Source organism: Actinia tenebrosa, unplaced genomic scaffold (genome assembly GCF_029948245.1).
Source record: "Actinia tenebrosa isolate PJP-AT-01 unplaced genomic scaffold, QUT_ActTen_1.0 PGA_scaffold4__44_contigs__length_22323623, whole genome shotgun sequence".
In the NCBI taxonomy this organism is placed as follows: domain Eukaryota; kingdom Metazoa; phylum Cnidaria; class Anthozoa; order Actiniaria; family Actiniidae; genus Actinia; species Actinia tenebrosa.
The window spans coordinates 5,618,983-5,641,371 of NW_028292581.1; the positions used below are offsets into that span (position 1 = coordinate 5,618,983).

Here is a 22,389-nt window from a genome sequence, read left to right on the forward strand (position 1 = left end):
TTACTTACGAGATTATATAACGACTAACCTTATTGGCTGTCTTTGAAGTCACATGGTTTAACTCTGTGCAAGTCAGCGGTTATGTATCTAAATTTTCATATCTTTTATCACCGTTTAATATTTGACATCATTTGTTTAGAATGTGGTCGCTAAAATATCGCACATTTGTAAATAATTGAAGCTCCTAAACCAAAACACCAAAGCCACTCTGTTTTTTATTGATTTGTACTCTTTTTCTCACACTGGCGTCGTTGCCTTGGAAGTAAGCTGTTGTGTGGTTGTCAAACAAAACCAAAATGCCGTAGATTTTAAATAATATGGAAAGTAACACTGATGCGAGTGAAATTAAAGAAAGAGCTCTACATTTAGCAGCTGAGGTAGCAGAGACAAACGACAGTAACGTACCCGTTCTTCTGCTTGGCCTCCAAGGTAGAAAAAAGAAAGTCAATAATCTTGTAAAACTAAGCCTTAAAATTAAGAAGTTAACTGCTCCAGGCTTTGTCCAAACTTCTTTCTTTGTATATTGGGAAACAGCATTTCGCAGGGGGGGGGGGGGGGGGGGAGGCGGGCAGGGTAGGAGGGAATAATTAGGGGTGTAGAAGGTTTGATGATAGAGGGTAATGATAGGACATAACTATGCTCACACATGCTGAATAAAACACAGGCAGACCAACCAGGATCACACAAACTGGACCTAAAAATAGATTGCTGAATATAGTCATACCTCATTTCTGGCTCAACGCTACTGGTTAAAATGACTGGCAAGGCAAAGGTTTGACAGGTCAAGTCCCAGTTGTGGCCAGACATTGTACAGTGTCCAGCCATTATTATTGTTTCTCTGATCTTCAATATATAGTTTCATCAATGTGTATTTTGAATCTTTTCATAGACATTTTAGACAGCTGTCAATCTGACCATGAACTCTCTACCCTCATAAGAATTTACCTTTGGAATTATGATGTAATTCATGTTACCAACCTTGGTAAGTTGTGGGCATTTTTGGTTTAGTTTACTTTATTATATAGTTAACCTCATTGTACTGTACATGCTCTGATTCATGTGTCAAGAATTATGCAGCCCTTTTTTTAAGAATTATGCAGCCTGATAAAACATGATTTTCAAGTTTATTGAAGGACTTCAAAAATTCATGAATAATTAATGAGTATTTAGGGTCCTTATTTGTGACATGCTCTTGTACTCTTTTGGTCCTTTATAAAGAATGATTTCAAAATCTTTATAAAAAGATATCCATGTTGAACTATTATCAGGTATAAAGACCCATGCACGTGATGGATTTGAAGGACCTGATAGGTCTAAATACTCATTGATTATTCATGAATTTTTGAAATAGTCATAATAGCTTGTTCCCATACTCTTTTCAGTAATAAAGCACTTTGGAAGTGCCAAAAGCTCTCAAGAAGTGTGAAAAGCACCTATTATGAATTGTATGCTCTTCACACGTGATCTCTAAAGCTTATATTGAAAAGAGCTTAAATATTTCTTTCCTCCACAAAACCAACAATGACACTGAATTCCAATTTCATCTGTGAATTAGAGGTGAAATTATGTTTTTTTGTTTTGTTCAAGCCTTAAAGCAAGACTTCACAGCAATCCCTGGTCAATGGAATACTGCTGCAAGTCTGAGTACCCTGCTGTGTCAGTGCTGTGCTGGTTTAGAGTTGCCTGAAGAACCCGATTACAACACTTCATTTTTACCTGATGTGTTAGAGAATGTGCTGAATATTGCTGCCAAATTGCTTCAAAACTATTCAAATACAACTCTGGTATAAATAAATACAAATACAACTCATTGCTATGCGGTGATTGAGAAAACAGTTGCGACAGAGAAATTGGGCAATACACTGCCATCAATCAGAGTATGTGTATATAAAGTACAGAAATTTTTTTAATGATTGATAGCAGTATATTGCCTGATTTCCTTGCCGTGACTGCTGTCTTGATTGGTCTGTGATAATAAAAACAATGGCAATTGTTTTGATTTTAATCAAATGTGAAATCTTGAACATTCTGAAAATCATGGGTTTTACTTAAGTTCAACTCTAATCTCTTTACAGGCAGAAGAGAGGAAGTTCTTTCTTGATGGTTTTAGAGATGTTGTCAATGGATTAGAAATGTTGTACACAGCCCATGAGCCACTTGCTTCAAGAGGTGCTAAAATAGAAAATATCACCCCAAAGCATACGTTGAATTAGCTTGTGTGCAGCCCGACTTGAACTCTGGTTAATACAGGCAGACTTAACCCACAGTTACGTTCAGCCGCATGCAGACTTATCTTTGAATTTAATATCACATGCTTGAAAAATTCTAACCTAATGAAATATATCTTTTGTTGTTAATTACAGTAATGCAATCTAAACGTTTTATGCAAATATTGATGACAGAAGACTTGGAAATTGCACTTTTCTTCATGTCTGTCATAGAAGCTATGTGGAAAGCTAACAGGTTTGTGTAATCTATGTATTTATTGGAAATCACAATTTTCTTTCCGATATATCCCTTTAAATTTTTATCAATGCCCTGAAACATCCTCTGGGCTGATAAGAGTCAGGGCATGGTTAACTTACAAATCAGATCAGAATTTAGCGGGTTGGGTTTTGTGAAGGGAGGAAAACTGGAGTACCTGAAGAAAACCCTTACCACCATGCCACCTTTGATTCCCTAAAAATGTTTGTATAGTTATCATTGCTATGTCCCACAAGCTTCAGACTTTAGCCACTAGAATGTCTCAGACTTTAGAATATGGTATCCCTCCCCACCCCCCCCCCCCCCTCCCCCCCCTCCCCCCCCCCCCACTCTTCCTGTCCCATGCATAAAGATATGAAAAATCCTTGTTCTGAAGTATCTTTGAGCATGGGTTTTAATAGATTTTTTTGTGTGTTTGTGATTGGTTAATTGTGGATGAAAATTGTAACCCTACTTAAAAAAGAACTGCTTCTACAGGGATTGGTCTGTTACATGTATTATCTGAGTTGGACTAATGAATTGAGTTATTTGAATGCAGTTTTTTTATTACCAGGTTGGTACTTAGTCAGTTGAGTTCAGAGACACTTCACAGTCTATTAGATGAAATTATCTTCAAGATATCAACGTCAGAGGAAACTTTGATTGGAAGGTAACTATTTAGTCTCCTTAACAGCCGTTTTTAGTCTTGCACCAGTGACTTTTTTGTGTCTGAATTAAACTTATGATACAGTCCCACCGTGACTATGATGATATCGTGTTGAGGATTTTCATTGGCAGACCAGTGATTCACGGCAACACCCCTAATGAGGATCACTTTAATCTCAACATATTTTGAGTTTGAATGAAAAACAATAAAGAGTTTTAAAGTTTTTGGAGAATGAACTTCACTAATCTTTTTATTTTTATTTTTTTGTACAGGGCTGCTACACGATTAATTCTAACAGCAACTGACCGTAATCCTGCAGTAGTGACCATACTCCTGTCCAGAAGATACAAGTAAGTAATGTATCCTAAACCTTGTAAGGCTTGCAGCAAGTATGTGGATATCCAAGCGGGCAGGGGTCTCAAGATGCACACGGTATTTAATAATTGCATTGTGTTGTTTTGAAACAATATACCCTTTGCATGTGACGTCAAAGCAGCTCGATCTGGGAGACAAAACAAAAGAATTCCAAGCTCCTGAGAATTGGAACCTATTGTTTTGTCCCCAAGATTGAGCTGCATTTTGGAAGACTCTCGGCTCAAGATTGAACTACAATTGAAATTCTTTGTTTGATTTTCCACAGGGGTCTTAAAGCATACCTGAGCAAATGGAATAACAAAGGGTTTGATGGTGACGTCAGAAGACTAGTTTCACTTCTAGAGGCTGGTACAGCTGCTGAAGCTGAACAAATGGTGTGTAATATATACTAGAAAGATGATTAGAAGGATGGACACTCATTTATGGACTGCGCTACTTCAAAAGTGCCCATTACAAGTGTCGAACCTACAGTTAGCCTGGGTAACGGCCCATGGGGGAGGGGGAGAGGGAGCCTCTACATACACTACCCAGCTATCAGGAGTGCATGGGTTCAGTTATCTAACCCCAGCCCCGGCCTCTGGCAATGCTCTTTTATTTGTTTTATGAATGAATATTTCAAACCCTCCCCGTGTATATGTCAAATCAACTTCTTCATCACATCTTTCTATCAGAAATCAAGTCGGTCAGCAACCATAATCCAAGCTTGCTTCCGAGGCTACAGAACTCGAAGGAACCTTGAAAGAGCCAACAAAGGAATAACCCTGCTGCAGAGGAAATTCCGTGAAAAGCGCGTTCAACGAGAACTGAACCGCGAACAACAGCGAGAGAGCGGAGAGAAGGCAATGCTAGCAGAGCAAAAGAGGATCCAAGGATTGAGGTCTTCTATGAGAAAGCAGTTGAAGATGTTAGAAAGTGTTCCAGCTCGTGAGGTTAATAAGTTTATGTTAGACAACCAAGTCCAAGCGGTCAGTAAGATCCAGGCGGGGTTCAGGGGAATGATGTGCAGGCGGCAAATGAAGTCTGTTAAAGAAGACTGGATGAGAACAAAGGCTGCAAAAACCATACAGAGACAGGTAAGTTAACGTATCTATTAGATACTGTCGTCATGCTTGCGACAGCAGGGACACCACGGGGACACGGAAGAAATAGTTTATTTTTTTGCGGAGTTAGGAAAACCGGGGAAACCGAAGCAATACCCTAGAAGCACAGTAGAGGACCAACAAACAACTCTACTCACTGACATTTACTGTAAAAGCAGGTTCAAAGATCCAAAGCTGATATTCTTTTTAATGAGGATGATGATGATGATTATGATGATGTTGATGATAATAACCGCCAACCGGTTGGCTCAGTTGGCATCGGACTTTCGTGCGGGAGGTTGTGGTTTGAGTCCCGGCCGGACCAACACTCAGGGTCTTAAAATAAAGTGAAAGTGCTGCCTTTGTAATTACATCTGCAAATGGTTAGACTTTCAAGTGGCTCGGATGACCACTTTTCGTACAAAGTATCCGAGAAGGGAGTAGAGAACAGGGTAAAAAATATACTAACATCCCCCCCTGTTTTATATCTTTCAGTTTCGCAGGTACTTGGAACAAAAGCAAGAGGCTGCTCCCTACCCTATTCCTCCTGGGCTAACAGACGCTCGTCGAGTCGAGATTCAGAATATCATTGTTGAACGCAGAGACAGATTCCCGGTAAGCATACACAGAAGGGACGGGTTAACAGATGATATCTCCCATCAAGGAACAAAATCAAATTAGTAAGAACCGTAGCAGGGTGAGGCTTAGTTAAAGCAGTGCTTAACAAACAAAAACTATATTTTATATTCCCCGTGATTTCATAAAATGGCTTCTTTTGATTTATTTTCTAATGTGGGTAGCTTTACGTTAACAGTAGACAACGTTCGATATAATAACATTCAGACTTGATTACGAGTCGTGTGGTACTTCAAGTACGTACAAACACGTGGATCACCGGATACATTTATTAGTAGGAATAAATCAATGTACCATATATGACGTTCCTACCTTACGGCAATAATAAGAACATTTTGGTAGAAATGTTAGTCAGTTCATTACTCAACAACATTATAATGAAATCTACAGGAATATATGTACTAATCCTTCTATATTCACACAGCCTAAACACAGAACTCAAGAAGAATTAAAAGAACTACATGAGAAGGTAAATACTTTATTTACATGGTACTTACTATCACTGTCATCACCTTTATCGATGAAATCCGAACAGATAGACAGACAGACAACTTTATTTAAACACGGTAAAAAACATCAGCTATATTATAAGTATAATTTAGTTAAAATTTAAACTGTTTTAGATGTTTGCCGCGTGGTAAATGACAAATAGAGGGGGAACAGCAGTCATTGATAGACGATCAATAATGGGTGATCCCCCCTCCTCCCCCGAGGGGTTACTCCGCCAGAATTTGGGTAGGGGTGTTCCGCTGGGATTCTGAAAGGGTTACCTTGTTTATGACAAAAAAACTTAAATTCGTAGACCCTGTTTATGACAAAAGATATAATTTATTGCACTGAGTTCCTGTTTCAATTATTATGTCATCTCGCGTATTGCTTTTTTGACGACCATAATAACCAGTTTCGGTTAATACGAAAGTAGAAACCCTAAATATGACAAGAAACTCAGGAAGAACTTGGAACTTGAGTGAAATTGCATACCCTGTTTATGACAAGAAGCTCGAAAAACCATACCCTGTTCAGCGGATCATCCCCACATAGTCTGTAAATGGGAGTTCATCCCCTCCCCCCATTCCCCCGGGGCTTATCCCTTAGGCCCACGTGTTTAACATTCATTTATCATTCTTATTAAACTTGTCCTCTCAACCCCGACGCAGTTCATTCTTGTTTTATACTCGCTACTTCTTTGTTTAGAAGCCTCGTATTCTCTCTTGTTCTTATCAGGCGCACGGGTTGCTTGCAAGTCATCTTGTGGTCCGTACAAAGACGAGAAAGAATGAACAAAAACGTGAAGCTCTGTTGACCAGACTAAAGATGGACACTGATCTACTTTTAGGTGAGTACTATTCAGCTGAACACAGTTCTTTGTCCCGTGGCTAACCACATACATAACTGAACCAGGAAAGCGAGTCGTGAATTGATAGGTGAAAATAATGACGTTCGTTCGAAGTGGTTAACATTACATTTCTAAACTTAGACATATACGAGTTTGTAGTTAATTTTCTCGTGTTGCAATTGAAGAGTTTTTTTCCTGGGCTTTGTTCCTCTATTAAATAAATTAGTGGTTTTAAACTTTAAAAATGCTTTCTATAGATAATTAATGGTTTTCAACCATTCCCAAGAGAATTAAATAACAAAAGACACGGCGGCCATGTTGGAGGATATAACAAAAGAATTCATTGACACTTCTTTTGTTAAGTTCCTCCAACATGGCCGCCGTGAAATCCATCAATAGAGCGTTTTTACGTGACGTCACACCGGCCATGTTGGTGTAACAAAATCTGTGTAGAATGTTTCTATTTTTCGGTACAACAAAATGGCTGCCTTCTCACGTGAGTGAAAACGTTCTATATAGAGCAACTGTTAAGTGACTGTGTGTAAGCCTTACGGTGTAGACCTGCCGTGATCGTGACAATACCTTGTCTAGCATTTTGATTGGATGAGCAGTAGAACACGCTTTGTGACTGGTTTAATTGGGAAATTGCGTACGTCACGTTGCCTTACCGTTGTACAGTCATGTACTCCACCCCACGGTACTAAGATTGTAAGTATGAGACGCGTTTGAAACATCAAACTCTAAACAAGTCGAGTGGGAGAATAAAAAATAAAACGTCGAGTGGGCTGGCTGCCTGCCTTCCATGCGTTTTAACGCAGTACCATTGGACCTTTAAGATATAGTAAAACTCGTTCACCTGTTTTTGTTTTTTAAATACCATCTAGACCTCGCTCATCAACATGAGTTCCAGTAGGTCAGTTTGTTGGAGCATCTAACTAGCAAACAGAAGGTCCGGTTGAAAATTTACATCTTTGAGTCTTAGAATGTTTGAATTTCTTGTTTTAGGAGCACCAGGGCTTCAAGATGCCTCGGCTGAGACAAGTGAGACCTTCAAGTCTCGATCAGCTCCTGTTATTGCTAAAGCTCAGCTTAGTCACAATGAAGAGCTGCGCAGATGCAGGGCACCTTGGTGGAAGAAACTATGGGATGAGGAATCAATAGAAGGACTTCATTTTGATGTTAACGAGAAGCAGGATGCGCAGCTTAATTTTTGACATCCAAGCACATCATTTGCTGCTATTTTCTTAATCATGGTTTGAAAAATTTTCTCTAGAGAGTCAAGAGACAAAGACATGGCAGCCATGTGGGTGGTTATAAAAGAGAACTGAAGCTAATAAAAAATGTTTTGTCGAAGAACACCAACATGGCTGCAATGAAGTACAGTGTAAGCGGGTGACGCGCAGACGTGTCTTGCATTTTGTACACTGTTATAAATAATGTCATGAATAAAGGCACATACAGATTATATCTTGTAGAGATGGGATCGGCTGGATATCCCTTCATACTGGCGTTGGGTTTGTGTCCTGCCCTCTCTGTCCCCTCTTTTCCAGACTTTCTGCAGACCAGATCTCAAAAGAAACTAACGAAATAATTTATTTAGTGCGTGTTTGTGTGATATATATGGTATGTAAATAAATGTTTAAAAAAAATACATTTGCGTCTTAGTCTAGACTACGAGATTAATAGAGTGCAAACAATATAACCGTGAAACTTTAGTAATACTAAATAGCACAATTTCATGCAAATTCCATTGTTTTCTATTGTTTAATTATCACTATTTTGTACTATTTTGTAATTGGTGTTTCACGGATTAATTGTTTGCACTCTATACAGACTGCTGGTGAGGGCTATTCCAAGCTGATCTGAAATAGTGACGTCCTGCAAAACTGAGGTGTCATGAAGCCTGTGGGAAAATTGACCAGTGAAATATAAAAACATGCCCGCTATTGGAATAAAAATATATAACTCATAAAGTATTGTACCACTGTTATTATTGCATTTGGTGGGCTGGAAACCCTTGATTTCAAAAGGAAAAGTGATACCTTAGTTTTGCAAATTTTCTTGATTCTGATTGGTTAATATTTCACCTCGCTCAGATAAGCTGGATACAAATGCATATTTCGCAATAACTTGAACAGTCCATTGTATGCTTTGTCAGTGTTATTTAAGCCCTGTTTAAATACACTAGCAACTCCAGCGGCGATTTCAATGGAGATTTTAATGTAACCCCAAATCGTACATGTAAACGCTCACTGATTTTATGGCGATTTCAAGGCAATAAATCGCCGCAATTTCGAACATGCTCGACATTGAGTTCAAGTACTGATGATTTTTACTTGAACGTCACCATGTTCGAAGTTGCGGCGACTTCGCTACGATCTGCCGCCGTAAAATCTTCATTGAAATTGCCGCTCAAGTCGCGCGACAAAATTGCTTCACATACACAAACGTACATTGCAAACAATTTATCCGTGAAACACTATTTACTAAATTGTTCAAAATAGTGCTAGTTAAAAGAAAACATAAAATAGTGTAAGTTAGTATTACTAATATTTCATGGATATATTGTTTGCACTCCAATGTGCCATTCTTTTAGCATACCACTAGTAGTACACTAATCGGGGACTCTTGAGTTTCTTCGTAATGTTTACCACTAAGTGTGTTCATTCTTTGTTTTTCCGAAATAGCGTTCCGCTTGGACGGTCAAAAATTATCCTAATGAAATATCAAACTTAATGCATGTACATGCCCTTATCACGTTCAACGGATGTAGTTTCAAAAGTTTGCCTTGCGCCTTCCTGGACTGCGGGGGTTCCACAGCGTACACAACCTTTCACTTCTTCTACGAAGAATAATTATTATACACTTCACTCTACTAGACAATGAACACTCGTTAATCGTTAATCATCAGGAAATCATGACCTTGTTTCATAATGACATCGACCAAAACAAAGCACTATGTCACAAAGACAATCATCAAGAAAAGATGAAAACGTGACATTAAAATTTCATCAAATATTAATGAATCTGCTCCCTCCCCCTCATCTAAACAATAAGATGTCATTATGAAATGGAGGCTTTTGCAACCATCACGTGACGGCAGCCATGTTGGATGGCTGGAACAATACAATTGTTTTACATGAGAAAGAATCATTAAAAGAACAATTCACAGGGGGAATGTCACGTGGTCTGAAATGAGCAATTTGCATACGAAAGTAAAGAGGTCTATTCCAGAGAGCAAAGGGATTGTATCGTTCCGCCATGTAGCCACAGGCAGCCCATGCTGTACTATGGGCGCCGGCACGTGATCGTGCAAAACCTCTATAGGTAGTTTAGTTTAAAATAATTCGTAACAAAGAAATAATTTAAGCACATAATTCATGTGCAATAAAAATTGTAATTAAATGATATTTACTATCAGGTCACATGATGTATGTCCACCATGTTGGATAGAAATGGCGGCCATGTTGTTTCATGTAAAAAGGAGACGGATAACGAATCCCTTTGTAAAGTTCAACCAAGGTGGCGGCTATAAAAGCCAACAACAGTGGGAAGAAAAATAGAAGAGATGAGAAGAAAAGAAAGCATATGGAGTTTCGTTGGATTTCGGCAATGGACTATGTATAATTTACCATCGAACATGGGGACAATGGTCATGTGACCTGTTAATGAAAATTAATATATTTAGCGATTTTGAACTAGAGGTCCTCATTTTTCTTCTTTGGTTGTAACAACTTGCCATCCAAGCACACGTCTGTCGAAACCGCACGAGAAAAGGTTACATCCTTTAGTGCTGTTCTCATCTCCCCAAGCTGTACAGCACACCATCCTTTGATGACCCTGAAGACAATTACAAGAATACAAATCATTATAACATAAACAAATTGACCCTCAACACACAAGTAGGTTGTTTGTTTGATTGATTGATGATTGATTGATGATTGATTGATTGATGATTGATGAGTGATTGATTGATGTTTGATTGATGTTTGATTGATTGATTGATGATTGATTGTTGATTGATTGATGATTGCTTGATGTTTGATTGATTGATGATTGATTGATGATTGATTGATGTTTGATTGATTGATTGATGTTTGATTGATTGATTGATGTTTGATTGATGTTTGATTGATTGATTGATGTTTGATTGATTGATTGATGATTGCTTGATGTTTGATTGATTGATTGATTGATGTTTGATTGATGTTTGATTGATTGATTGATGATTGATTAATGATTGATTGATTGATGATTGATGATTGATTGATGATTGATGATTGATTGATTGATGATTGATGATTGATTGATCGATGATTGATTGATTGATTGATGATTGATTGATTTTTCAATTACTATAGAGTAGTTCCAAGGCAGCCATGTCGTTGAGGAAAAAAATGATTTTACATTGTTACTGCCCTTAAACATGGTTGGCATGAAGCCAGTCTATTGGTCTATACTGACCTGGCCATTTCGGCGAGGAAGTCTTGCTAATCTCACGCCATTCAAGTCGAACAGACGAATATGGCGATTATCATGAGGTATGGCAATAACATTATTGATTGGCGATACAGATAATCTACAAGATAACAACAACAAAGGATTACTACCACAAGGAACTTGAACATATGGTTCGCTTTTACTCTTACAAACAGTTATTCTTGGGGTGTGCATGTTACGTCATTGCCGCCATGTTGGTTGACGATAACAAAGCATTCTTCCTTAGCTTCTCTCGTTAGTTCAACCAGCATGGCGGCTGTTTTATAATTAATTATATCTCAAGGGATTTTTAGTCTCGCGGTATGGGAGTAGTCGGTATATGATCACTAGGACTGACGGCTATCTAACAGACCCTATGCGCGCGGTGTATTGTAGGATAGATATTTCATTAAACGGAAATTGTTCTTTTAAAACTGATACTGACTTATATAAAAAATAAAAAAAGAATAATTCAGGAAACAATGTGCTGAATTTTCGTCACTCTTTTATCATTTTTCAAAAGCAGTTGATTTTTATTCCGAAACTCTTCGCTTTGAGGCCCAACATGCATGTTTTTTTGAACAAGAGTCTGTTCCTGTTTCCGCAATCACGGAAAACAATATTAATTTGTCCCAACGTTATAAACTAAAGTACACGGGAAAACGAATCTTCTTTACCCGTAATGAATAATATAATGCCTTTAACTCTGATTTTTTGTGAACACCCCTTTTAACTTGATTTTTTTTTCACTATCGCCTTTCAAAATAAATACACTAGCATGCTAGTCATGCCAGGGGCAGATCCAAGAAATTCTAAAAGTGTGATTGAGCCACTCTTGACAAAATATCGACTTAGGGATCCTTACCAAAGGTGTGAGGGCGAAGGGGGGAGGGGGGAGGGGGAAGGGGTGAGGGGGGAGGGCGGCTGGTGGGGACACTTAGCCCCTTCCCTAAATCTGCCCCTGTATATACAGTCCATGGTATTAGTCAGGACATTTATTAGCAGTTCTAAGATCTCCTTACCGATTAACAGCAGCATCAATATTTATTGTCGTTAGTGGTGATCGCATGTTTTTCAGATCCCACACCTAGGAGAGAGAGACACATGCAGAAAGAAGCATGCTTTAATAGCCCATCACATACTACCACTACCACGATCCCTTGCACACTTTCTTTTGTTTAGTAGCACCAATTGTCTCACTATTCTTATTGTGGTTTGCCATGTTCTGCGAACTAGGTAGTTGCGAGCTGCACGCTGAAATTTGGATTTTCTCTGCCGTCAATCAAAAATAATCAGTCGATACCTTTAATTTTTTTGACTGGCGGCAGTAAAAAAACAATTTCACAACAAGACGTCATAATTTATGAACCGGCATTATGGATTCTGAACACCTTTTTGATAGCCATAACCCCCGCTTTACAAACCTAATATTTGTTTTTGCCCCCCTCAGAATTATAGAATATAAATGGTATAAATAGAAAATGACCTCCGACCACCCATTAAAGAATTGAAGAAAATGGGTGTCAAATCTCTCAAAATCCACGTACCCTTCCCCCCGACCCATAAATAACCAATAATTTATAAAAGGTTTGAAATGTCCTGTTAGGGGACTGTTAGGGTGTAATATTAACAGTATTAGTACCTTGACTGTACGGTCATCACTACCACTCACTACAATATCCTTAGTTGTGCTGAATGCAGTTGATCGAACTGTCCTGAAATGTACATTAATGATGTCAGACAGTTAATGTAGCCTGTTTAGGGGCTCTTTAGGTAAGAGGGGAGAGGGAAGGGGAAATGCAAGAAACAAAGGCCATAACAGATATAAGTATTTTTGCATGTAACTTTTTATTTTGTTTTGTTCTCTCTTTTTTTTTTTTTTTTTTTTTTTCTTCTTTTTTTTTTCATTTTTCTTTTCTTTTCTTTTCGTTCTTTTGTCTTTTCTTTTTGTTCCTTTGTCTTTTCTTTTCTTTTCTTTATATTTCTTTTCCTTCTCTTTCCCTTAAATCCTTTCCCTTTTTTCATTTCTTCTTCTCTCTCAATAACATTACAGTGCCAATCGAAAAACTGTGAGCACCTAGAAATATTCCAAGAATGTTTCTTAACCAATCAGAAGCGTTATTGTCATCTTTCCGTTATCTTGTGTCAATTCTGACTGGACAAAGAACAATAAAACATCCCTGGAATATTGTGTGAATAAAGTGCCCACGTTTTTTTTTGGATTTGCACTGCAATCTATTTACTTTAAAAAACAGTTTTGGAAATGAAGGATGCTTGTGAAGGATTAGCCTTCTCCGCAGGCTACCCCATATATTCTCTGTTGGGATTCCTGTCTTAGATTTAATGGCAGAGAAGAACTAGTAACGAGAGGAGGAGAGGGGAAGAGGCACAGGAAGCCCGAGGTGCAAAAAAGAGCCAAGGAAATGCCTTCGGAGGAGGCTAGCAAAGGATCTCTTCTCAATCTATTTATAAGGGAAGAGGAAGGAAGTAAAGAATGCCACTTACTCAGAATGTCCCTGGAATACATTGACAGAGTGAATAGAAGGAGTCCTGAAGTCCCATAATCTGAATGTGGTATCAGTAGAGGATGTGACAATCAGTTGTTGGATAGGGTGTGTACACGTGTGTGTGAGCTCCTGATCATGACCTGTGGATGCAAAACAATCAATGTAGAGTTAATATAATATATATGTATTCTCAAAGCTGTATTTTATACATATTTTTAAACTTTCATTTATTTTATTTTGGTGTTTCAAATAGATTGCAAATAGAAGTTCTATCTGTATTAAATATATTTATTCGTTTATGGTAACATTGCTGAATGAAAAGCCCTTTCAAAGAAGCACTAAAGATACAATGTATGTACTGTATGTAATGTAATGCTAGATATTACCAACCTGTAAGTGTATGGGCTTGTTCTCCAGTCTCTACATCCCAAAGCTTGGCTGTTCTATCCCAAGATGCTGTAACTATTTGTTTACCAGTAGTAAACCAGTCTGCAGCACTTAATGAACCTTTGGATAAGAATATCAGGTTAAAGATGCCCTAGGAAACCCAAGGTGATGAGGGGTGTGGTCTGGAGATGCTGTAACTATTTGTTTATCAGTAGTAAACCAGTCTGCTGCACTTAATGAACCTTTGCATAAGAATACACGGTTAAAGATGCCCTAGGAAACCTGAGGTGACAAGGGGTGTGGTCTGGAGATACCCCTACTGTATTGTACCCTGGGTGTATGACAAAAGAAACTAGTCTGCTGCACTTAAGGAAGCTGTGGATAAGAGTACCCTAAGAAACCTGAGGTCACATAGGCGGCGGGAAGTGGCACGGGCTGAGAGTTTTTGGGGCTCAACCCCCACTTAATTTTTTTTAGGTTAGTTTTAAATACCCCTCTTGCTATTGCTCGTTTGATTACATTCAGCCACCCCCTTTTTTATTTCGTTCTGCCACCAATGGGTAACAATGGGTGGTGTCAAGGGATACCCCTCTCATATCGTACCTACACTAGATGTACATAATTAATGTAATTAAAATAACCAAAGCTCAGCTAAAGAAATAAAGCTACCTTCATGTCCTTTGAGTTCCAGTGTTGGTGATTTAATAATCGTAGGGGTGGACCCATCCTGATTATCAAGACCTGTTGTAGAGATAATATCAATAGTATATTATGATAGCTAGATCTAATGGCATCAGAAACACTAGGATAGGTGCTACCTACCTTCAGCGTCATCTTGATCACTCTGACCAGCATCAGCTTCATCAGCAGATCCAGGAAGAGAGCGCTACAATAAGTGACAAAATACGCTGTCAAAGTCTGCATGTGTCTACTTCCATTTTCAACACCATGAAGTTTTCATGACTGGTGACGTCATATGTCACATGATTGAAAGATGTGTAAGCAGTGTTCAGCAAAGTATGTCTGTCCAAGTTTGACTCACATTGATCACATATTTATAGAGCAATTACAGTTTTTTGTGATCATGTGACTGGTTATGTCATGTCACATGATTGGCACTATGTGTAAGCAATGTGTTTCACTCACACACTCAACACGATGACATTCTTCATTCTTCATTTCTCTGACACTTCTATCGAAGCAGTAGCCACAAAAAGTGGTCACATAAGTATGCAAAGAAAGGCACCAGAATCGTAGCCTGCGTCACATCCTGAATTTTCTTCGTAAATAAACAGTGTTTACGAAGAAAATTCCGGATGTGACGCAGGCTACCAGAATCGATAATAAAGCATATTGGAGCTTGGAGGGGAATGGGGTACTCCCTTTGTCTAAGTGGTAGGGGTGACTGGCCATCCTTTTGGCGTTGAAAATATTTCCTGTATGAACCTTTTAGAGGTCCTGGCTCAAAAGTCAGTTCCGAAACATGACTTTGTACCTTTTTGGGTCAATTGTTGTTTTATTTATTTTTTTGAATAAACATGAAAGAACAGAAGAAAGATGTTATGCAGTTACTTAAACAGTAAAATTAAAACAATATCATAACAATCACTTTCAATCATACAGTATATGGGCATTTCTTTTAGGAGTTGAAATCAACTTGGCTTCAACGGCTCTTAATTTACCTTACCACTTGAGCAAAGGAAGTACCCCCCCCCTTCCCCATCATATACTCACTGGTTCAGGTATTGATACATTAGCTCTCCATACATGACAGGTTCCATCTCCAGAAGCTATAACAATCATGTTGCATTTATTAGTAACCTTGTCTACTATGCATGAGCTAAAGACACACGAGTCTTGATCCCTAATCAGGTAAGAAGTTCAAAAAGTGATAACAAATCTCTAAGGAATTTTATCTTCTACATGTTTATTGACGACTCTAAAAACTCCAATGTATGTGGGCTTATCCTCACTTCTGATGTCAGTAAACAAAAGTAGAAATTAGAATAACAAAACAAGGAACTCCTGGATTGGAGGCTAAGCCCACATAGACTGGAGTTTTAAGAGTTGTCAATGTTTTAAGTTAGCTGTGTCCTGTCCAGTTTGATCAGCCAAGAGGTTCAATAGGGAAATAAAATAATGAGAACCCTATGCTTAATGTCTAATCTCATGGAAATTCTTTGCAAAAATTTTGGTCTACAATTTATTATGAGATACTATAAACCCCCCTTTCCATTATCAATGTTGTTTCAGCTAACTATTGGTGGTACAAGAACATTCATCCATTCAACATTGCTAGGGGGAGGGGTTTGGAGGAGAAAAGCTACTTTCAGATTTTCCCATCTTTCTGACTAGATCTATTTCAGAACCATGTAAGTAATGATTGAAGCAAAAATTCAATGAGTTTTCAAGGAGTTTTGCTAAAATCATAAAATTCAAGAGCTTTTCAAGTGCCCTTGAAAACGTGAATTAAATTCAAGGAGTTTTCAAGGAGTTTAAGGAGTAGCACGAACCCTGCATTTTGTACGCTAATAATGAAGAAGAAGAATTCTACCGTCCAATCAGAACTAAGATAATAAGTGAAACATATTAACAGTACTAACAGCTGGCATATATATGATTGTATAAATCCAGTGAGTAATACCTGTACACACAAGAGGTTCTGTGGGGTGGAATCTGACTGAATTCACTACGACATAAAAATGTTGAAAGGTTTGTATTAGAAATTTATTGAAGATTGCTTTTCACAGTATTCTATTTTCATTGGTCTAGCTGCACTTATATGGTACATGAAAATGAGAGCAAGACCTGCTGGAGGTCATGAACAAAAAAAAACAGCACAATGGAGGGCAAGGTGGGATAAAAGACACTAAAAACAGCAAAGTTCTACAGATCAGGCAGAGTACAGTAAGACCACTAAAATGCTTAATTGTGCCAGAATATAACTGTACAACCTTTACATGTTTGAGCTGAAATGACTAGTGATATGAAGAGATAACTAACTAGAAACTAGTGTGAGCTGCGTCTGTGTTTCTAAGGAAACAAAAATGATAAAAGGGTAAATTATATGCTGTGAAAATATGAAAAAACTTACTGGCACTTTGGACGCTAGTCCTTTGTTGCAGTAAAAGAGCTAGTGGTAGTGACAGTGACTAGTGATAGTGACTAGTGATATGCCAATACTTCTTAATATATTCCCACTAGTGAGACCACTATAAATAGCAGTAATGTTGTTTAAAGTACTCCCTACCTGATCCAATGTGACCCAGGTACTTTAAAAGACATTGACCAGTTTCAACATCCCATAAACGTGCTAAACGATCTATGAAACAATCGCAAAGGCAAATTATTGATATGTTTAAACCATTTTTCTTGTACAAAAGCACACTAACAATGACAATATAAAAACTTCATTTGAAATTCCAAAAATGTCTGCATTTACAACATATAAAAAATTTTTGTAATTCGATTGGCTGAAAAGTGTGGCATTTCAGGCTTTTTTCTAGAATGCTGTACCTACATGTAGGTGTTTCAGCAATCTCCATAGCAATCATTAAAAAAAAAAAACCCATAAAATTCAATTGAAGAAATAGAAAACGCGAACACCTGATATGTGCAGTTATGAAGCTCATAGGGATTAGTAGAACCAAGAGACGTGTTAGGAGAAGCATGGCTCGTAGCTGTTCTGTCAATCCCCAAGGGTTTTACAACTCCTGTGTGCTCTCATAAAGCAGGCGCTCCCAACCAATTATAAATAACAGATATTTTACAATATCATGTGCTAAATCATCGATTAATGAAAAGGATGTACCTGCAGATGCTGTGGCAATAACAGCAGGTCCATGACGAGCATAGGACACCTCCCATACACCATCTCTGTGACCAACATAGCTCTTTAACCTACGGCACTCTATACTTGCAGCTTGATTAGGAATTTTAAAACTTGATACAATCTACATTCAAATGCAAATTAAAGATAAAACATAGAGGTTGACTAGGAGAGTTGATCAAAGATTTACAGATGTACAAATTATGGAAAAATGTGGTGACATTTGAGATTTTTCAGACTTGGCATCACAAGTTAGTAGAGATTGACATTATTCTGTCAATTGTCAATCGTGCATTGGCCGACAGTTGGGTGATTGTTGATTGACACATTGGTCATGAATACATAATTATTAGTGGTTTACAGTAATAAGCCTTTTCATAGTTTAAGAATCGATTCCACTGCGCATGCGATTTTATCCCGAATTTCTCACCTTCTTTTGTCTAAACTTTCTTTTGTTCTTAATTAAACAAAAGAAGGTGAGAAATTTGGGATATAATCGCATGCGCAGTGGAATCGATTCTTAAACTATGAAAAGGCTTATAGAGGTATCAATTAGGGTAAACAATAACCCTCAATGAGGCTTTGACAAATGATCTTTTTGACTACTTAAAATTAAAAAATATTGGTGCAATTTTAAGCTTGTTGGGACTTTAACTAGCTACTAAATAGATGGCTGGCAGCTTGTAACAGAGATTCTACCAAGTCTACATGTTTGCCAGCCAAAATTCAAAAATGATTATCAATTCAGCCTGGATAAACCATACAACCAGCTGTGTTGACCTTCATAAATAAACATGACTTGTATACACCTATTTTTAAAAACCTTGTCGCCAACAACGTTTTTGAAATAGGTATTCAAAATAGGTTGTCAAAACAAAAGGAATTAGGCAAAAGATTATAAGCAATATTATTGATAAATACCTATAATAAAATTCTCAATTCTAATTGGAATCCAAATTTCCAATATTCACAAGCGATATTCAAAAAATAATTTTAAAAAGTATACCTTGAATCTGAACGTTTACTCAGCTGGGACCCTAAAGGATATAAACCTGACCCTAACACTGTGGTAAAATGGAATACAGAACTTACTTTACTAGTAGATGCCTTGTATGTAGTTTTTAGTTTCTGCGACATCAGTTGACTTGCAGCTGGGAACAAGAGGATTTAAATCATTGATTGAACTATTAAGGTAGCCTCTTATGCAGACGTTATTGGAGTCTTTCGTGCAATCCCCCCCCCCCCCCCCTTCCACAAAGGGAAGTGGAAGATTGCATGACAGATATTAAGAACATCAGTGCAAGGGGTCTATTCTTTGTTTGCACATGACATCATAGCTGCCATTTTGGTGTAATTTAACAAAAGAATTGTCAATGAATTATTTTGTTATATAAACCATAATGGCCACCATGTCTTGTTATTTCACTCCCTTTTGAATGATTGAATACTAGGCAGCAACACTAGGTTCCCAAATAACCCCTTAATACTTCTGGTTAAAGGGAATAATTCTTGCATTAATTATACACCATTCCATAAATATCCAATACTCACATGGTTTCTTCAGATAACCAGGTTTGGCTGGCATCCCATCGCCTGACCCATCTCCTCCGTCAATATTCTTCTCTCCATTTATTATTAATTCTAGTTTCTCTACTCTTTCTCTTACTACAAAAGAAAATATATATATTAGCCCAGAAAAAGAGGTAATAATCAAATAAATAGTAATAAGAAAGGTGTTAATCATCAGTATCTTAAGACTACATTTAAGCTAATATTGTATACAATAGCTTCGAATAGTAAAGCCTATAGACAAAATATGAATAACTACATACTGTACAATATTATACTAAACGAAAGTGAAATGAAGATTTGAACAGTTATAAATAAAAATACCTAAAAACTGCTATTTTCAAGATGTCTTTAAAGATTGAACGTATTTAACTTCTTGTCATATTATCAAAACAAGAATTATAAACAAAACGTGTCGTTATACAACATGGAAGATTCTGTTTTGGAAATTCCATACATTTTAAATTTTGATTGTACAATGTTTTTCTTAAAGGAAGAGCAATCCTAAATGGATGCTTGCAGTTAAAGGTTTTAGGGTTTTAAGAATAAGAGTATTCATTTTTTAACGCATTAAAAATTTTCGCAAATGAATAATTCAACATCTAAGTAAATATGGATACAGATCAAAACAATATTCCACTTCGATTGGCTATACATTTTTCGCGTTAAGAATAGCCATTCTTTTTATTATAAAAAACGAATAATTCTACTCACAGGCTAAATTCTCGATGTAGACACCTTCAAACTCTCTTTCTATCTGTTCAAAAAGGTTCCAGAGCCGAGCACGAGTGGCTGGCGGGATGGCACTTTCGACTGCTTCGTTGACAGTAGATCCATCATGGCGGCCAATTTCATTGCTCGGTGAACGAGTGCGTCTTATTGACAGCCTCTTCTGCTTGCCTTTTAAGCCACCAGCTGGTTGCTTACTCATTGCTCCTCTTCAAAGCCCTGTGACCTTATTTAGTCGTTGAAGAAGGCTTTTAGAGCATTTTTCGTCGTGAATTATTTGTGAGGAACAACACAAAACCGAAATCTAGAGAGCATCTTACTGTACTGGGGGAACACCGCTGAACCCACCGAAAGCGGTCAAGTGGTACAGGTACCCCATCGAATTTTCGCGCGACTTGTGAAATTTAATTCCCGCCAAAAAAGAAATTACCAGTACGGTACCCGAATGTTCGCGCGACTTCGTGATTGCAACAAAAATAGTGAAATTTAATCCCAGCGAAAAAAAGTTATCGCGAAAATTAGAGAAGCGAAAATTAATGCCTTGCGCCCGCGGTTGTACGAAGGGTGGATAGCGCTATCCCACGGCTAATTCCTATCCAGTGCTGTGGATAAGGCTGCGTTCATAATGTATGGCAGAAAGGGGGGGGGGGGGGGGGGGGGGGGGGGAGGGGGCAGGTGAAATTGAGGGGGGATCGGGAAAATTTTGGTAGGAAAAAGAGGGATGAGCAAATTTTTATCAGAAAAATGGGGGGGATGCACAATTTTTGGAAGAAGCTACAAGCCTTGCTTAGGGGGGATCGTATTTTTTTGCATGACTTTAAGGGGGGGTGTTAAGAATTATTCAAGACATCTCAAATTTCCACCTGCCCCTCCCCCTCCCCCTCCCCCCTCCCCCTCCTCCCCTCTGCCATACATTTTGAACGCAGCCAAAGACGATGCTGTTATCCAATAAATTTATCTCCACTGGGTAAGGATTTATCCGTCCGATAGCGCTATCCACCCATTGTACAAACGGGCCCTGGCGTAAAAATCTCTTATGGCTTGACTTCGTTATACAAGGTCCATTTTAGATCGATCTAGTTTGTATAGATCCGAGACCCGGATCGGAGCTCAGTTTTCGAGAGTGTTCTCACTATAAATGACCATAAATCGTACAAAAAACATATGTAGTCTAATTAATAACAAAACTGGGTGCCAAAATATCTAAGAGTTTGAATGGGGTCTAGTAGGGACCACATTAAAAAATTAAAGTAAATTGGCAGATTTAGTTCCACTCGTTCCAGCTCTCTTCTTCGTCCTCATATTACTGACGCTATTCTTCCGTGAGTCTTCAAGCCGCCGATAGCATTCATTGCTTTCAAAGACAAACCTTTCTTGTCGCTCAACGTTTCACCATCGTTCAACATCATTCAGTAGAGTATACTGTTAGACCGTAGATGATTAACCCCTTGCTGACCAGCAAACTAACAAAAACTTGAGTTTTACGTCATGGCTTTTTAAAAACGCATACTCACTCCTTTCCGTGTGGGATGCGGTTAGTAAAACTAACGGAAAGTGCATCATATAGTGATATAATAGACCGTTTTCTCAAGGATGCGTGCGCATACAACTTGATGGGCCACAAAACTGAAAAACGCAAATTCAGTAAAATTTTAAAGAAGCCAGTTTTATATTTAAAGAGGAGAATAATCGATTTTATAAATTATTATCGTAAAAAAATTCATAGCAATGCATGATACTAGTAATACTCGTGTTCTGGTATCGTGGCCCGTCAACTTCCTTCAATTTGGTTGCGCACGCAACCTTGAGAAAACGGTCAATTATATACTTTCACATCCCCATAATGACTTGCGTCTTTGGGGGGTAACCAATCAAAAAACTGTCCCAAATTGAAAGGTTTCTTAATTGAATTTAAACTATACCTGCTTTTATCTGTACAATACTGATTATCAGTTTATTCCAAGTTATTTTCGCGTGTACAGATCATCAAGAGTTTTGTATGTCACAGTTTCTCAAAACGCATCCCACATGGAAAGAAATTACGTTCGGGTACTTGGCAACCATTGACGCGGGGGATTAGCTGGGTCTGCTGGTCATAGCAAGGGGTTAATCATCTATGGTCTAGGGGCCGACTAACCTCTCCCTTAGGCTTCCTGATCAGTCTGTAATTCCACGGATAGCGGTGTCGGGGTCGAAATCTCCGGCGTAGCAGTAAATGCTTCGCGCTGCCATACGACGGTTCAGCATTCGATGTCTGGAAGTATGGTCCTAGTTTTTTAAGCAATAAAATCGATGTTATAAAAATGAGTCTCCCTAACAAATGAACTGTTTAT

At 38.1% G+C, this 22,389-nt stretch overlaps 2 protein-coding genes across 2 annotated transcripts; one reads left to right on the forward strand and one right to left on the reverse strand.

The window, feature by feature from the left end:
* The first annotated feature begins 98 nt into the window (after window positions 1-98).
* LOC116296710 (IQ calmodulin-binding motif-containing protein 1) lies at window positions 99-8,021 on the forward strand. The gene is made up of 13 exons (XM_031704774.2): window positions 99-429; window positions 890-982; window positions 1,588-1,784; window positions 2,076-2,169; window positions 2,364-2,463; window positions 3,038-3,133; window positions 3,403-3,480; window positions 3,771-3,879; window positions 4,177-4,578; window positions 5,080-5,199; window positions 5,645-5,689; window positions 6,445-6,556; window positions 7,562-8,021. Exons 1-13 carry the CDS (start codon window positions 318-320, stop codon window positions 7,768-7,770), a joined length of 1,767 nt encoding a protein of 588 aa, XP_031560634.2. The 5' UTR covers window positions 99-317; the 3' UTR covers window positions 7,771-8,021.
* Window positions 8,022-8,125: 104 nt separating this feature from the next.
* Window positions 8,126-20,378, reverse strand: LOC116296713 (WD repeat-containing protein 37). Its single transcript, XM_089036612.1, has 15 exons — window positions 20,042-20,378; window positions 19,310-19,423; window positions 18,851-18,909; window positions 17,741-17,882; window positions 17,180-17,251; window positions 16,574-16,618; window positions 15,664-15,719; window positions 14,752-14,815; window positions 14,599-14,670; window positions 13,933-14,049; window positions 13,541-13,682; window positions 12,678-12,750; window positions 12,058-12,122; window positions 11,021-11,135; window positions 8,126-10,396 (listed from the first exon to the last, which is right to left on the reverse strand). The coding sequence occupies exons 1-15, from the start codon at window positions 20,256-20,258 to the stop codon at window positions 10,265-10,267; spliced, it is 1,485 nt and encodes a 494-aa protein (XP_088892738.1). The 5' UTR covers window positions 20,259-20,378; the 3' UTR covers window positions 8,126-10,264.
* Window positions 20,379-22,389: the final 2,011 nt, after the last annotated feature.

Excerpts from the sequence above, each read along its gene's own strand:
- LOC116296713 (XM_089036612.1), bottom strand. The coding sequence starts at position 20,258 with ATGAGTAAGCAACCAGCTGGTGGCTTAAAAGGCAAGCAGAAGAGGCTG. Across the intron at positions 19,424-20,041 it reads CTACATCGAGAATTTAGCCT|TAAGAGAAAGAGTAGAGAAA; the intron begins GTGAGTAGAATT and ends TTTCTTTTGTAG. Across the intron at positions 13,683-13,932 it reads ACAAGCCCATACACTTACAG|GTCATGATCAGGAGCTCACA; the intron begins GTTGGTAATATC and ends TTGCATCCACAG.
- LOC116296710 (XM_031704774.2), top strand. The coding sequence starts at position 318 with ATGGAAAGTAACACTGATGCGAGTGAAATTAAAGAAAGAGCTCTACAT. Across the intron at positions 430-889 it reads TCTTCTGCTTGGCCTCCAAG|ACATTTTAGACAGCTGTCAA; the intron begins GTAGAAAAAAGA and ends ATCTTTTCATAG. Across the intron at positions 3,880-4,176 it reads CTGCTGAAGCTGAACAAATG|AAATCAAGTCGGTCAGCAAC; the intron begins GTGTGTAATATA and ends TCTTTCTATCAG.